This window comes from Oncorhynchus kisutch, linkage group LG3 (assembly GCF_002021735.2).
Source record: "Oncorhynchus kisutch isolate 150728-3 linkage group LG3, Okis_V2, whole genome shotgun sequence".
NCBI classification, from domain to species: Eukaryota; Metazoa; Chordata; class Actinopteri; order Salmoniformes; family Salmonidae; genus Oncorhynchus; species Oncorhynchus kisutch.
In genome coordinates, this window is record NC_034176.2 from 54,679,697 (window position 1) to 54,697,522 (window position 17,826).

General features: G+C 44.0%; 1 protein-coding gene across 2 annotated transcripts; it reads left to right on the forward strand.

The window, feature by feature from the left end:
* Positions 1-3,182: 3,182 nt before the first annotated feature.
* On the forward strand, positions 3,183-15,118 carry LOC109884902 (transcription factor E2F8). Of its 2 annotated transcripts, none has more exons than XM_020476810.2 (14): positions 3,183-3,434; positions 4,497-4,572; positions 4,759-5,007; positions 5,103-5,256; positions 5,504-5,809; positions 6,019-6,180; positions 6,451-6,588; positions 6,854-7,048; positions 7,146-7,233; positions 7,547-8,054; positions 8,245-8,520; positions 12,923-13,049; positions 13,245-13,597; positions 13,877-15,118. In XM_020476810.2, the coding sequence occupies exons 2-14, from the start codon at positions 4,504-4,506 to the stop codon at positions 14,033-14,035; spliced, it is 2,784 nt and encodes a 927-aa protein (XP_020332399.1). In that variant the 5' UTR covers positions 3,183-3,434; positions 4,497-4,503; the 3' UTR covers positions 14,036-15,118. The 2 variants fall into 2 exon arrangements, with proteins under 2 accessions (XP_020332399.1, XP_020332391.1); XM_020476802.2 differs by lacking the exon at positions 3,183-3,434 and adding an exon at positions 4,220-4,339.
* The last annotated feature ends 2,708 nt before the right edge of the window (positions 15,119-17,826 follow it).

The following is a 17,826-nucleotide window of genomic DNA, read 5'->3' on the forward strand; positions in this document are numbered from 1 at the left end:
TGAAAACAAATTGTCTCCCTATTTAAAAAGAAGATGGAGAACAAATTCTGAAGGAAAAACACTGGAGTTTTGGTGCAGGTACAGCCAACTAGCAAAAACATTTTATTGAGATATTGTCAAAACGATACGATACTATATATCGTCAAAAATAATATCCCGACACGTAACTCAAATTATTTTTTCCCACATCACTATCATTGGATGATGTATCATTTTTCCTTTGCCGGATCAGGACACAAGCAATATTCAGAGCTGCAAACACCAACACTTTCTACCCAACAATGCACCTACTGAAAAGTTAAACAATTTTTTTTTTTTTGATTTTCTCATATGACTTCCTCTGAGCTCAAGTCAAAAGGTACAGACATTTAGCAGAGATCTGAAAGGGAGATTGGGCGAAAAGAGAGGTTTGGTCACTCACCCTTTTCTGGTCTTCCAGGCCGTGCATCACAGGTTTCCTCCTCTGGTGATGCTGTGGGGATGCTTCTGCTCCTGATTCCATTTTCTCTTCCTTCTACAATATCCAACTGTCGCTTCTTTGTTCAAAAATATCCTCTCCAAGAAACAAAAATACTTGCTTATTCCAAAGTCCTTCAAACACCCCTCCACTCTTTCATCCAAAATCACTATTGGTCCAACAACTTTGTGTGAGAAAAGAAAACACCCAACAAGCTATCTCATGGGGGTATGTCCTGGGTGGAGCTAGCTCAGTCAGTTATGTCGTCACTCCATGGCTCTCGGCTGCAGTTTTTAGCCCACTGAGGCTGACCCAGACTGAACATCAGGGGATAGAAGCAGGGGCCCTGAGATCCGGTGCCCCAGAACCATGGTGGCCCTCTCTCCTCAAGCCTTCACCCAGAGCGAAAACCTCTAATCTCCTCCCTGGATATGATCATGGCTCCCTATTCACACAGGGCCAACATTCCTCCATTGTAAAATCACTGGAAGGATTCCAGTTTCGAAACCCCCCAGTTTGTAAAAAAAAATAATAATAAGAGAATAGGAGAAAAATGGAATACCACTGATGCTGTTTCAAATTCACAGGCCCCTGAAGAGTCTGGTATCCTGATTGGGAGCAGGTGCGTGTGTGTGTTTTAGAAAAAGAAAACAGAGTTCAATTGAAGTTACGGTGTCAAGAGGGGGTGAATTTTTGGGGCCAACGCATCTCAAGAGCCCTGTAAAGTCTGCTGGATTAACCTGTGATATAGTCACCAAACTATTCCCTTTGCACAACTGGATGGGTCAAAAGAAAAGTTTAACCAGGCTGCCAATTAGACAACAGCATGGAACAATATTCTACAGCAGGGATGGGATGGTCCCTTTTTATTTAGGAACTCAGTCAGGGTCTCAGAATAGTAGAATACACAATGTGCCTTTTTGAAATGTGGTTCTTTTTACATCCATCACTGACCTTCATTCAATTAGCATGTCAGCAAAAAAATGTAGACTGGTAAATTAGTCTAGCCAGCTATGTGAATGTGTAGTAATCATGATTGAATTGGCAAAATGAGTAGAATTGCATGAAAATAGTTATAAAATTGTAATATTTTCTCTCAGTCCCATGGCAAAATGTGTAGAATAGCAGAACACTTGCTTTAAAAGTGCAACATTTTCTCTACGCCCCCATGGCTTAATGTGTAGAATTGCAGGAATTGAACTGTAAAACTTCACATTGTTTTCTCTCTGCATGTGTGGGTATGGATGTCGGTACACAGACCGGTGAGTCACTGTGGACACTTGTGACTAGTTCAGCTGTTTTTGTGGCCACCACCCCATCAAAATCGCCCATTATGTTACTTGCAAATGTATAGGCTACATGCACTCAATTATTGATGAAGGTTGGAATTTATCTTGAAGAATACACAATAATGTCAGACAATAAAGTATCAATGATATGAATACTATACTTATACTACATTGGAAGTAACTGCATAAATTGCTGACAAGAAATCAAATAAGGCTGGTAGGCTACTAACTGACGTCTAGGCTGGCTACCTTAGAATGTTATATAAAAAATATATAAAAAACATAATGCATGAGTTTTCCGTTTTTCAGTATGAAATGGCAGCTTCTCGAGCTTCATATAAACCAAAAGCGAGAGTTGTATTGGGCATGTGCATAGTGCGTAGCATGAGCAGAATGCAATAGTTATATAGTGTATTAAACTAACGATTGTAGCTAAATCAGTTATGCAAAGCAAGCCCTCAACAATTTCTGCACAAACATTTCCAAATAATAAACACAAAACATACAAGAAGCATATGGATGATGGTATATCACCCTGCAGAAATCCTGCTACGGCAGGTGATGCATTTCCTTTACTCTGACATGGGGTCGCTCACCAAAATTAAAGGTGGAAAATAAACTATGGAAAGCTGTTGAAATAGACGTAACCTAACTAAAAATCATAAAAATAGATGTAATTTAAGTAAAATGTTAGGAGTATCTACTCACCCAACACATCAGCAGCGAATGTAATGTTTCCCTTCAAGGACGAACTGCTCCCTACAGCACGTCACTCGCTACCTTCCCTTCTTTCCCTTTCCTCCTTGAACAGCCAGTGCATGCTTCGCTTTGCTCAGCAAAGTCCCACTCTCTCCTCAATCGATAACATCACGTCACGTCACTGGACCCGCGCGCCCAATGCGCCCAGCGTTTTCTCCACCAGCTCCCCTGCGCCATCCGTTTCCATGGATACTGACAGATAGAATGGTTTTGGTGACACCTAGCGACATTGTATCGAATGTCTCATGCCGAGAACCAATCTGTGCAAATTGTATCACAAATTGTATCTCCCAGTCTCCCTCTGAGTAAATGCCCAAAATAAAACACCAATCCCAATTAATCGTTAAAAAATGACATTGGTGCCATAACGTTTTAGTATTTTATGGTGATATATGTATGATATACTTTTTACTTCGTTCAAATTTTTCTCCAACAAATTGAAACGGTCGTAGCCTAATTTAATGGTTGCCAAAATTGAATTGGCTTCATGCCAAGTTTCTGGCAAGATATCCGTGCAGCGTTTAATGTAAACCCGTGGGATCAGGCGTTGTGTGAGTAGTTTCAAATTGTGATGGTTGGCTCTATCCCGTGGGGGGAGTTCTGGGCGTTCTGGGCGTTCTGTACGCGTGAAACTAGGCGGGACAAATTAAATGGTCCTCAAATCAACGTATTTTACTCACTTGGGTAGGACTACAGGGCAAAAGTCCTTTGGCTCTCCTTTTACACCGTTACTGTGAATTAGCTGATCGTCTGGTTCCGAAATTGCATGGGGACATTGACAACATTTCAATTTTTTTTCAAGATATTAGGATTGTTTTGTCAGCCAATAGCAAAGCACACGTTTATCACCAATGCCTTTAGCTGCTTGACTTTGCAAGGGGATGCAAACAAGAATTTGAGAGGGGCACAAATGTAACCTGTGCTATAGGGTAAGTAACTACATATATTTGTGTTGATCATTTCTCTTTATGGGACTGTGATTGTCAGTCAGATCTTATTCCCCATCTTTAGCTAGCTAACAACTGTACTGTACACCATTTGTTGGAGTCTAGTTAACCCGCGCCTTACTGTACGTAACTAGCTGGTCAGCTAGCTATTGCTATCCAAATTGCATGGGATCTCATGTAAATAAATGTGCATTTGTAGTTTCTAACATTTAATACACCTCTTATGAAGTATTACGGCGCGTATTTGTGACTTATAGCTAGCAAAAATGTAGCTGTTTTTGGAAGACGTAGTTATAGCTAGCGAGACAGCTTTTTAGAAAAGGGTGCAGTGGTAGCATTGACCCGCGCTCGCAATAGCTCATTAGCTGGCCAACAAACTAGTTGGAAAGCGATACAATTTGTTCTGCCCAGCCTTTATTAACGTGTAACAACATTTTGTTACGCAAATGTATTCCTGCGGACTTGCTTTCGTGCACTATAAGCTATGTAAGTAACACAAATGACCCGTGTATGTTACATTTCAATGTTCCGGGTTGTGTCAGTGGAATGTCTGCACATTCCGCGCCAAGATTTAAAAAAAATATTTACCTGCGCGGGACTGTCCGAATTCGATTCAGGTCATCGCCCGCTTCATTCTTACTGGTTACTTGCCGCAAAATGGGCGTGTCGTTGAAGCGGTTTTGCTTGATCATTCGACGGAGTGCATGTCAGTTACCGCCAAGCGTTAACTGTGATATTTTGATTCGATTCGATTTTTAATATTAATCTATTTAAATCAACCGAGAGGCACGGTATTATTTGGTAAATGTGATTGAATTAGAAGCGTAGCTTGCTAGCTATATCGTTAGTATGTTAACACCGAAGAAATATAATGCAGTTAAGAAACGGTAACTAAGCATATAACGTTTTGTGAAACTTGGATTGAATGAATCAAATACATTAGTTTGCTTGCTAACGTTAACTGTTATTGATCTAACTAGCTAGACACTGCTTTTTTGTTAGCAAATTTCAGTCTTACATTCTTTGTTTTAAATTGAAATTTAGTTGGAAAATGTCGAGCACGTCACTGGAGTCCCAGTATCTGAGACATACAACTCAAACCACCACCTCTAATCACAAGGTTAGTAATAGCTAACTACATGTTTCTGTTGATTTTTAAATCCAGGTTACTATCTTATTGTTTATATAGTAGTTAATATGCTGTATATGTATGTTCAAGGGTATTTGACTGACTGTTACATAACTAACTCTAACCGTGACATCCAGTGATCCTTAAATAATCTTTGCTATTTACTTTTTCCAACAGGGGAATGTCTTTGCAGAGCCACAAGCACTGACAAAAACACCAAGGAAAGCATCTACCCAAGGCACTGTGCTAACAGAGATTCAAACCAACATGGGACCCCTTATGACCCCAACTAAAGGAAGGGAGACTGGGACTGGTGAGCCTTGGACCCCAACCTCCAATTTGAAAATGCTGATGAGCGCTGCCAGCCCTGAGATCAGGAACAGAGAGAAAGAGCTGTGTATGGACTCTGAGGGAGGGGATGCCATGGTAAAATAATACACACACACACAAATGAGTCTGCAGCTTAGAAACCTTAGAAATGTATTGATTGCCTGTTTGATCTTTTTCCTATTCACCCATAGGACCACGAGCTTGGAGAGGAAGGGGAGAAACAGATCAGCAGAAAAGAGAAGAGTCTGGGTTTGCTCTGTCACAAGTTCCTGGCCCGCTACCCTGATTATCCCAACCCTGCCCTCAACAACGACATCAGTCTGGATGATGTTGCCACCGAGCTTAGTACGTCCTGTTTTACTTCTGTCTCTCCACTGTCTTTATTCCCATTTTTTTCTCAGAATAAAGCTGTGTTACCCTTATATTTTCAATTTTTGGAAGAATGCAATAAATACAGCATGTATTCCCTAAGTTGAGGCCTATATGTTGATGCTGTAAATAAGCAGTTGCAAACTAGAGACAGGCAGTATACAAACAAGACTACTTTACTCCTGTTCATTCAACTCACATTCTCTCTTCTCTGGCCGAACAGATGTGGAGCGCAGGCGCATCTATGACATCATGAATGTGCTGGAGAGCTTGCACATGGTCAGCCGGCTAGCCAAGAATCGCTACACGTGGCACGGGCGCGCTAACCTACCACAGACCCTGGCCAAGTTGCGGCAGGTGGGCGAGGAGCATCGCTACGGGCAACAGATGCAGCAGATCCGCCAGCGCAGCCTGGAAAAGGAGTTTGACTCGGACGGTGAGGAGAAAGAGAACGAGGAGGTGGAGGGAGGAGAACAGGGCCAGAAGGAGATGTTCTTTGTTGAGCTTCCTGGGGTGGAGTTTAAAGCAGGTGAGAGGCCAGGATTAACCTCATTTGATTAAGATATATTAATACAATTGTTCGTAATATGTAGCATGCAATTGATTGACCCTGTACGGCAACGATTTTGTAGAAAAAAGTTTCCCCTGTAGATATTTCTTGTTTTAGTCGGCTGAACTGAGTGACCATGGTCTTGGCTATGCAATAACCTTGCTATTATTCACCTGTGTTCTCTCCAGCCTCCGTGAACAGCAGGAAGGACAAGTCTCTGAGGGTGATGAGCCAGAAGTTTGTCATGTTGTTCCTGGTGTCCACACCTCGGGTGGTCAGTTTGGATGTGGCTGCCAGGATCCTCATTGGAGAGGACCAGGTAGCTGATCAGGACAAGAGCAAGTTCAAGAGTGAGTGTTGAGCCTTTAAGGGCAAAACAGTCCTTCATGCCTCTGGCACAGCCTTTGGAAGTCTGTATATAACAGAATTAATAACTAGCAAATCTGTTCTCTCAGCCCATTTTTAGCTAGGATACACAAGCTTTGTCATACAAGTTGAGTGTGTAGTTGGCGCAATAAGTACGATTCTGCACACAGATGCTCCCTCAAGTGTTTTAAGACCTTAGGGTCCTCATCTAGTGATGATGAGTAATGTCTGAATGTGTGTCTGTGTGTTTGCAGCTAAGGTCCGCAGGCTGTATGATATAGCCAACGTGCTGCGGAGCCTGAAGCTGATAGAGAAGGTCCATGTGACAGAGGAGAAGGGGAGGAAGCCAGCCTTTGAATGGACTGGCCCTGAGGACTTCCCCAGTGTGAAGGGTAGGCACTCATCAGAACACACTGTCTTCCCAATAATACTTCACTTGAAGGGGTTACCATACATAATAACACTATCACAAGGCCTTGATTTCTACATGATATAGAAGTACCCTGTGCCATTGAAGCTATGCTGAACTTTTGCTATACAAGTTAGTGGTTTATATTAACTTTGTGAGTCAGACACTATGTTACCATTTAACCTGTAATGGTGTCCAACCTGCCTCTCCCATTCACCAGACGAAATCTTGTGTTTCAATTCACACAGAGACCACTGCCACTACAGCGACTGCCAAGAGAAAACTTGAGTCTCGTACCTCCGTAGACAACTGTGCCAAAAATCTCTTCTCCTCTCCGGGGAGTAAACGCAGCTTCACCCGCCACCCCTCCCTCATCAAACTGGCCAAGAGCATCCAGGAAGACCGGCGCAAGATCAACTCAGCCCCCACCAGCCCTGTCAAGAGTACGTCCTGGGAGATATTTAGATAGCGTCTGGGATATTATTCAGATGTTTTTACTGAGAGTTGGATGTGTAAATTAGCTTCTGTTTTTCTTTTCAGATGATTCCTCGAGCAGTGAGTTCTTTCCCACCAAAATGGCCCAACTAGCGGCCATCTGTAAGTTCCAGCTTGACCAGCAATCAAACAAGTAAGTGCTGCCTGATTCTCATTGGTGGCAGGGGTAGCTTAGTGGTTAGAGAGTTGGTCTAGTAACCGAAAGGTTGCAAGTTCAAATCCCGGAGCTGACAAGGTACAAATCTGTCGTTCTGCCCCTGAACAGGCAGTTCCTAGGCCGTCATTGAAAATAAGAATTTGTTCTTAACTGACTTGCCTGGTTAAATAAAGGTTAAAATAAAAAATTGCGCTATCGTATCCTTTGTTCTTCTAAATTAACCAGAAATGTTGTACGTTTCCTTGTTAACCTCAACTCAGATGTTACAATGAGTCTTTTCCCATTCCAGGGTTGTTGACAGGACACCGAAGTCTGCCGTTACTGTGACTGAGGCACTGCCAGCTCATCAACAGAAAGCTGTTAAAAAGCCAGGAGCTCCACAGCCCCCAGTATTAACACCCACAGAAGCCTGTGCCAGCACTGTCCACCTCACCCCACGGGCACAGTTCACCCCCCAACCTACTGGGGCAATGTCCTTCCACCCTGCCCAGTGTTCACCCCTCATCCCTATACTGCTGCCCCAACACCAGGGAGGCGGTCCCTATGCCATCTACATGCACCCCTCCTCCTTAAGGCCACACCCCCTAACCAGGCCTCAGCCAACCAGCCTCGCTGTGCGCTCTATGACCTTCGAGGATAAGACGGGGCGGAGCCCGAGTGATGTCACAGTGCAAGGCAACTCGTCTGCTACGAACAAGCTGCCAACCAGCAGCCCCTCGGCATTAAAACGTGTGTGTTCAGAGAGAACTTCAGAGGAAAGCCCCTCCAAGGCCAAGAGAATTGACCCTAGCACCCGGGTAAGACCTGTTCTTTACACGCTACTTCTGCCTCTACGCAGCTCAGTTGTACCTACTTTGACCAGAATGTGAGGTGACTTGTCACTAGTAGAGAACTTTGGCAATGACATACAAATAAAGAAGCCTGATAAATAGTTATAGCAACAGTCATACCAAGCTAACCCACCTCTCTTTCTCTCCTCTCCTCCAGGACACGTCTCCTAAGCTGTGTGAGATCCTCCAGGCTCGTCTAAAGGCGCGTCGCGGGGGTCTCGTCTCCAGCCGTCCCTCACCCCGAGCCCTCCACCTGGACCCAGAGTTCGTCAACACCCCTGGGAGCTCAGTGGCCGTCGCAGCCAATCAGACACTGGAGCAGAACCTGGAGACCTTCCTGGAGAAGGAGGAGAAGGTCGCAACCTCAGACAGCGAGGCAGGGCTCACGCCGGTCAGAGCTGTTCCACTGAACCCTCAACACCTACACACAGAGGTAAACACACACACACACACACACACACACACACACACATAGCTAAAATACCGATACTGGTAATAACAGAAAACACTTGGCTTTAGATGTTGTGTGTACAATATCTTTGGATGATGTATAGGGATGTGCATCTTTCCCTTTCAACAATATTCGATTCACGGGCTCCAATACGATACAGGAACGATACGTTTTAGTTTGAAACTATTAGAAAACGAATCAATGCAAACATTTGTTGCATAAACACATTCATTTTTTTTCTTTATTGAAAAATATGTTTGTCACCTGCTCCAAATACAACGGGTGTAGTCTTCACCGTGAAATGCTTGCTTACGAGCCCTTCCCAACAATGCTAAGTTTAAAAATAGTAACACAAGGAATAAAATACACAAAAATGGAGCAATACAGAGAGTACCGGTACCAGATCAATATGCAGGGGTACGAGGTAGATATTTACATGAAGGCAGGGTAAAGTGACTCGGCATCAGGATAGATAAGAGTCAAATAAGAATGGAGTATCAGCAAAATATTTGTATTGTCGGTGTGCGCGTGTGTGTTATGTACAGTATGTGAATGTGTGTGGGCTTTGTGCGAGTGTCAGTGCAGTGTGAGTGTGTACCGTAATTTCCGGACTATAAACCGCTACTTTATTCCCACACTTTGAACCTCGCGGTTTATACAATGACGCGGCTAATTTATGGATTTTTCCCGCTTTCACAAGATTCATGCCGCCAAAAAACTGAGCACCGTCACATAATGTGACATAAATTGAGCGCGCTCAAACCTCCCATCATTCTGATTACGGTAGTAATTTTGTAACCCTCATCATGGCAAAGACACGGAGAAATACATATGATTCAGCTTTCAAGTTGAAGGCGATAAATCTGGCTGTTGGAAAAGGAAATAGAGCTGCTGCAAGGGAGCTTGGCCTTAATGAGTCGATGATAAGACGTTGGAAATAGCAGCGTGAGGAACTGACTCAGTGCAGAAAGACAACAAAAGCTTTCAGAGGGAAGAAAAGCAGATGACCCAAAGTATTTGCAGCCACTCGACATCAGTGTAAATCGTGCATTTAAGGTGGCGCTCCTTGTTCAGTGGGAGGCTTGGATGACAAGTGGGGAGAAATCCTTCACTAAAACGGGCCGCAGTCGAAGAGCATCTTATGGTCAAGTCTGCCAGTGGGTCCTAACAGCGTGGAGCATTGTAAAAAAATCCACTATCATCAACGGGTTTCGAAAGGCTGGACTGCTGCGTGTTGAAGGGGCAGCATGAGCTCAGCGGGGTATTTGCCTCCGGGTGAAAGTGACGAGAGCGACAATGAAAACGATCCAACATCGGATGAAGCAATTCTGAGGCTATTCAACTCCGACACCGAAGGAGATGACTTCAGTGGTTTCAGTGCACAGGAGGAGGAAGATAGTGACCAATGACTTTCTTGGTAGGCTACTGTTTTAATTTTTGTTACAAGCCGTGTTTTGTCAAAGCCTATTTATTTTTGTTACAAGCCGTGTTTCGTTAAAGCCTATTTATTTTTGTTACAAGCCATGTTTCGTTTAAAGGCTGTGTAAAGTTCATTTGTTTCAATGTACCGGTAGGCACCTGCGGCTTATAGACATGTGCGGCTTATTTATGTACAAAATACATATTTTTTAATAATTCAGTGGGTGCGGTTTATATTCAGGTGCGCTTAATAGTCCAGCAATTACGGTATGTATAGTCTTGTGATTGTGCATAGAGTCAGTGCGAGATAGGGTCTGTGCCGATTGATCTGGTGACCATTTAATTAACAATTTAGCAGTCTTATGGCTATTTAGTAGTCTTATGGCCTGTTGGTCCCGTGAGCCGATGCCCCGGTACCGTTTGCCGGACTGTAGCAGAGGGGTAAGGCCCTCTGACACCACCTTATATAGATGTCTTGGAGCTCTGCCCCAGCCAGTGGAAGTCTAAATTAAAATCTGCTGATGATGAAGCCCATGAGCTGAGCTTCTCTGAGCTGGATCTGTCTGAGCTGACTTCTGAGTGTGTGTGTGGTGTGTGTGATGTATGTCTCTGGTGTGTGATGTATGTCTTTGGTGTATGTATTATGTAGGCACCTGAGCTGAGTTTTTTGTTCTCTTTCCCCCCCCCCACACACACACGCTTTGCTTCTGAAATTACCATCACCCACTAATTCCCTTTTTGAACTCATTTATCAATATTTATTGTTTACAAATTAGCTATGACATAGCCAATTAATATATTTCACAACTTTGGAATATATTTCACCCCCATCTCAAAATCGAATGGTTTTGACCATTTGGACATTTGTATGGAGTGATCTCTCGCTTTGGCCATGCAGTGTGCCTCGCAAAAGTGATTGCTGTCCTCGTTATGAAATTAGTAACCTTATCATCATGTATGTATGTATGTATATTAAAGACATGCACTGAGTATACAAGGGCTCCTGAGTGGCGCAGCGGTCTAAGGCCTGCATCTAGAGGCGTCACTACAGACCCTGGTTTGATTCCAGGCTGTATCACAACCGGTCGTGATCGGGAGTCCCATAGGGCGGCGCACAATTGGCCCTGTGTCATTAGGGTTTGGCCGGGGTAGGCCGTCATTGTATATAAGAATTTGTTCAACTGACTTGCCTAGTTAAATAAGGGTTAAATAAATACAAAACTTTAAGGACACCTGCTCTTTCCATGACATAGACTGATCAGGTGAAAGCTATGATCCCTTATTAATGTCACTTGTTAAATCCACTTCAATCAGTGTAGATGAACAGGAGGAGACAGGTTAAAGAAGGATATTGAAGCCTTGAGACATGGATTGTGTATGTGTGCCACTCAGAGGGTGAATGGGCATGACAAAAGATTTAAGTGCCTTCGAACGGGCTATGGTAGTTAAGTGCCAAGCGCACCTGTTTGTGTCAAGAACTGCAATGCTGCTGAGTTTAAGCTCAACAGTCTCCCGTGTGTATCACCCAAAGGACATCCAGCCAACTTGACACAACTGTGGGATGCATTGGAGTCAACATGGGCCAGCATCCCTGTGGAATGCTTTCAACACCTTGTAGAGTCCATGCCCTGATGAATTGAGGCTGTTCAGAGGGGAAATGGTGGAGGTGCAACTCTATTCGGAAGGTGTTCCTAATGTTTGGTATGCTGATCGTTTAAAGCAAAAAATATTGCTGATGGTGAACCTGAATAATCAAATATATAAGCCCCTTCAGCAGGTATAGCCAGATGAGAGTTGTTTCTGATAGCTTACTTTAATTCCGGTAAAACAGCATTTTCAACAGCGCATACAGTTGAAGTTGGAAGTTTACATTAGAGGTCGACCGATTAATTATGTTGATATATTGAAGCAACATTTCAAGACATCAGTCAGGAAGTTTAAGCTTGGTTGCAAATGGGTCTTCCAAATGGACAATGGCCCCAAGCATACTTCCAAAGTTGTGGCAAAATGGCTTAAGGACAACAAAGTCATGGTATTGGAGTGGCCATCACAAAGCCCTGACCTCAATCCTATAGAACAATTTGTGGGCAGAACTGAAAAAGTGTGTGTGAGCAAGGAGGCTTACAAACCTGACTCAGGTAAACCAGCTCTGTCAGGAGGAATGGGCCAAAATTCACCCAACTTATTGTGGAAGCTTGTGGAAAGCTACCTGACACGTTTGACCCAAGTTTAACAATTTAAATGCAATGCTACCAAATACTAATTGAGTGTATGTAAACTTCTGACCCACTGGGAATGTGATGAAATTAATAAAAGCTGAAATAAACCTCTCAACTATTATTTTGACATTTCACATTCTTAAAGTAAAGTGGTGATCGTAACTGACCTGAGACAGGGAATTTTTACTAGGATTAAATGTCAGGAATTGTGAAAAACTGAGTTAAATGTATTTGGCCAAGATTTATGTAAACTTCCGACTTCAACTGTATATAACAAAAATCTAGCAAATCACAAAAGGTTGTCACAATCTTAATATCATGCAAGTCATTTTAGTATTTGAATGCTGAATGTGCCACACAGATCTGCAAGACCAACTCGCGTTGGTCAGCACGTGAAGCTGGGCACAGTGCGCAGTTTGACTAGGCTACTGATATTGCCTGGAGTTGTTCGGCATGCAAAATTACTTGTAGAGCAATGACTGTCAAAAGAGTTACGTGCAGTTCGACACAAAAGATAAGCTGTGTTTTCGGATGTAGAAGGAATGTATTAAACTTATGAACCAGTGACTCGTAACGTTTGAATCGATTTTCTGACAAATACATGCTACATTTGGTCTGAGTCTGAAGACCAACGCACTTGCATCTTCAACATTTGAATCTGGGACCGATGCGTATCGGTGAATCGTTGCGTCCATAATACTGTCTTAATGACTCTTTTCTCTGTCTGTCTCTCTGTCGGGTTCCAGACTCTGATCCCCACTGGCTACCTGATCCCCATCTCCCAGCAGTCACTCTTCAGCTACAAAGACCACAACACAGAGAGCAGCAAAGCCTTCACACCCACCTACAACATCTACCACACACCCACCGCAGGTATACACACCTTTAACATTTTTTCAGTCAGTACACACACGAATGCAAATTTAAACTGTCTTTTCGTTTATTTTTTTCTGAGGACCTTGAGTAAAGCATACAAGCATTCGGTATCAGATGACTTAAAATCAATTCAAATTGGAAATCTGTATCTTATGACTGTAAATAACTATGTCTTCCCTCTCTCCATCCCAGGCTCTAGACCTCCCCCGATCCAGGAGTTCACCCCCACCAGCCTCCCCCTCCACAGGCCTCCCCCCTCCTCGCCCTTCTCTGCCCAGGGACACCGCTTCCCCAGCCCTGCAATCCTCAACTTTACCCTGCAGAACCTGGGCCTCATCCCTGGGCCTGGCTCTGTGCCCACTTACAGCCCTGGCACTGGCCACACCCCAGAGCACCCCAGCTCCTTGCCCAGCCCCCTGCCTCCCCACCTGGGCCTGCATCAGAGGGGCGGCATGGTGTTCGTTAAGCCCATGTCCCCCGTGCCAGTCCAACATCAGATGACCGGCCCAGGCGGGCAACCACTCACGCTAATCAGCCTACAGCAGGTGAGATACATGCTTGCATACATACATCCACCCAAACACTGTTACACACACACAAACACTGGGTCACACATACAGACAGCATACTTACACACACAGCCTCACACCCCAATAATCTTGTCACACACACAAACAGTCAAAGGCAAACCCTTCCTCCCTAATTGCTAATGGTGTGCTGCTGGTTCAGTGCTTGGGTAACTAGCTTCACTGATTATATAAATGAGGTGTGATGTTGATTGTAAACAGCTAACTTCTCTGTCGTTTTCTTTCTCTCCTCTTCAGATGACCACGCCCAAAGGGACGGCCCTCCCCCAGCACAGTTTCTTCCACACCCCGCTGGCTACCGTGGTAACCACCAGCCATGGACACACGGCGCCGGCGGGCACCAAAACCGTTTACATCCCTCAGCGGAAGCTGGACGTCACCGCTGAGGACACCTAAAGACTATGCTGCTACACAAACTTTCTGTGTGTGTGTGTGTCTGTGCATGGCTTTCTATGGTCCGACTGTCATATTTTTTAAGGCGTACTGTAGGTTGAGTGGTTTTGTGTTTTAGGGTGTGTGATGTCGCCATATGAGTTCATCCAAAACTGGTCCATAGGTTATTCCAGCGTTTCCCACACTTATTGCAAGTTTTTTTTTTTTTGTGCTACTACTACACAACTGATTCCAATTATTAAAGCTGGATGATTAGTTGATTATTTGAATCAGGTGTGTAGTGCGAGGGCAAAAACCAAAACGTGCAGCCCTTGGGGTCCTGAGGACTGAGTTTCGGAAGCCCTGGTTTATTCCATTTCTACAGGGGAAGACAAAGTATGTGAACATGGTGTGGAAACTCCATACAGAAACAGCTGCGAGTCACCATCATCACAGCTAGCTCCAAATATAACTGATGGCGAGACCAGCCTTGGTAAATACTCTTAACCCTGGGGCTTGATACACCATATGCTGGATATTACTGTGTAATACTATAATACTACAACATACTTTTGATACTGGTGTATATGTATGGAAATATGATTAGGGCTCACCAGTAGGTATTAAACTGGCGAGGGGTGCTTTCTGTGTCTGAATACTAAAAATAGTGAAACGGTCTGTCTTCAGGTTTTATGGGGTTGTTTGCCAAAATGTAATACGCTGGCTGAGTATTTCAACATTTCTCAACGAGAAGTTGTTTTGAAGTCCCATAGAGAAGAACACCAACCTAACCCCAGTTCACTGGGAGGACATTAATACATGACAGCGGAACTTTAATGACTGAAATAGAAACATTTGATTGAAAAGTATTGTAGATGAACTGTTTTTGTATGTGTCAATGTGGTAAGACTACAATTTTGCACATTGTACATGCTAACTGTTACCCTTCAAAAGCTGAACTGTATGTGATTCAAATGGAAGGGGTGAATGTTTTTTGATGGGATTCCTACCTTAGGCTAATCAGGTAATTGAAATCAGATCTTAATGCATAAGGAATGGACTTTAAGCATCCTTGTATATAAAATGGTAAACTATTAATATTGTTAAGCCGGTGTCTGTCCTGTTCATGTATGCTTTACTGTCTCCCTCGGTTGATGAATACATGGTCGATGATATGGTGGTGTCCTACAGCATTAGTCTAGATACGATAAAGGTGGTTTCATATCAACATAAGTCCTTCCCCTTGGCTACTGTCATCCAGAAGTTTCAGGAAATCTCTAGCAATCATGCTTGTGTAAGAAGACCAGGACAAATGTTTGGTGAAAGCTCCAGGTCCCAGGGCCAGGGGTCTCTGTGGCTTGTGTTGTCAGAGGTGTGGGGGGGGGGCTACTGTAGGTCTTGAGTGTCAGAAGTTATTTTAGGAGTATGTTTTAATTTGAGCGTCACCATTAAACTCTGGGTCATGAGAGAGATGGGCTGTATTTAAGGACTCCCCTCTGGGGTTTGGGGCGGTCACACTGAACTGTGGGGGGAGAGAATGATACGGATTCGACCACAGACCTGTGCAGGTACTGTAGTAAAACATTTGTGAGTGATATGTTTGATACATGTAAACGCACACTGATTGAATCAACGTTGTTTCCACATCATTTCAATGAAATTACATTGATCCAACACGGAATAGACGTTGAATTGACTGAGACCGGCTGTATTTTCAGTAAAACCGATATCATACTGGCCAGTGTCCAATCAGCGTCATATTGTTTTGAATATTTGGTCCAAGGGTCCATGGATCTGACTGATGATGAACTTGAGCTCTCTAATTAAGTTGAAATGCATGAACATAATTTGAATTGATCCATCATGAAATTTCCATGTGAGGTAAGTGTTATTGACCAGGCTGCTTCAAGCGGTCCAGGGGGATACTGGAATATGTTCTTCCATGGTCCTAATTGGGCTACATTCCTGGAGTCTTGATCACCCCACACCAGCCCTATGAGGTGACGGACTACCTCTGATTATGAATGGGTGAAAAGAGAGGAGAGTCCGGACTGGCTGAGATGCCTTATCTCTGCTAGAAGAACAGGCTCGACAACGTCGCTGTTACTATAATATGGTGGGTATCATCAAAGAGAAACCAAATGTAGACCTTTGTGGGGGGTTTTGTAGTCTGAACCAATCCCAATGCATGCATAGCCGTGGGAATTAGAGCTGCTGAGGGTTCTGCAGCACCTCCTGTTAAATCAGTATTGAAATCATGTTAAAAAAATACATACAGTATCAGTTAAAGTTGACACCTACTCATTCGAGGGTTTTATTTCTTTTTTCTACATTGTAGAATAGTAGTGAGGAGAGCAAAGCTATGACATAACACATGGAAATTCTGCAAAAAAACTAAAAAAAACATCCCTTTTTCAGCACCTTGACTTTCAAAGATAATTTGTAAAAATCCAAATAGCTTCACAGGTCTTCATTGTAAAGGGTTTAAACACTGTTTCCCATGTTTGTTCAATGAACCATAAACAATTCATGAACATGCACATGTGGAACGTCGTTATGACACTAACAGCTTACAGACTGGGTCGATGATATGGTGGTGGGCTTGACAATCTGGACCCTCTATTTCTGAAACTATCTGCCACCATTGTCGCAACCCCTATTACCAGCCTGTTCAACCTCTCTTTCATATCGTCTGAGATCCCCAAGGATTGGAAAGCTGCCGCAGTCATCCCCCTCTTCAAAGGGGGAGACACCCTGGACCCAAACTGTTACAGACCTATATCCATCCTGCCCTGCCTATCTAAGGTCTTCGAAAGCCAAGTCAACAAACAGGTCACTGACCATCTCGAATCCCACCACACCTTCTCCGCTGTGCAATCTGGTTTCCGAGCCGGTCATGGGTGCACCTCAGCGATATCATAACCGCCATCGATAAAAGACAGTACTGTGCAGCAGTCTTCATCGACCTTGCCAAGGCTTTCGACTCTGTCAATCACCATATTCTTATCGGCAGACTCAGGAGCCTCGGTTTTTCGGATGACTGCCTTGCCTGGTTCACCAATTACTTTGCAGACAGAGTTCAGCGTGTCAAATCGGAGGGCATGCTGTCTGGTCTTCTGGCAGTCTCTATGGGGGTGCCACAGGGTTCAATTCTCGGGCCGACTCTTTTCTCTGTGTATATCAATGATGTTGCTCTTGCTGCGGGCGATTCCCTGATCCACCTCTACGCAGACGACACCATTCTATATACCTTCGGCCCGTCTTTGGACACTGTGCTATCTAACCTCCAAACAAGCTTCAATGCCATACAACACTCCTTCCGTGGCCTCCAACTGCTCTTAAACGCTAGTAAAACCAAATGCATGCTTTTCAACCGGTCGCTGCCTGCACCCGCATGCCCGACTAGCATCACCACCCTGGATGGTTCCGACCTAGAATATGTGGACGTCTATAAGTACCTAGGTGTCTGGCTAGACTGCAAACTCTCCTTCCAGACTCATATCAAACATCTCCAATCGAAAATCAAATCAAGAGTCGGCTTTCTATTCCGCAACAAAGCCTCCTTCACTCACGCCGCCAAGCTTACCCTAGTAAAACTGACTATCCTACCGATCCTCGACTTCGGCGATGTCATCTACAAAATGGCTTCCAACACTCTACTCAGCAAACTGGATGCAGTCTATCACAGTGCCATCCGTTTCGTCACTAAAGCACCTTATACCACCCACCACTGCGACTTGTATGCTCTAGTCGGCTGGCCCTCGCTACATATTCTTCGCCAGACCCACTGGCTCCAGGTCATCTACAAGTCCATG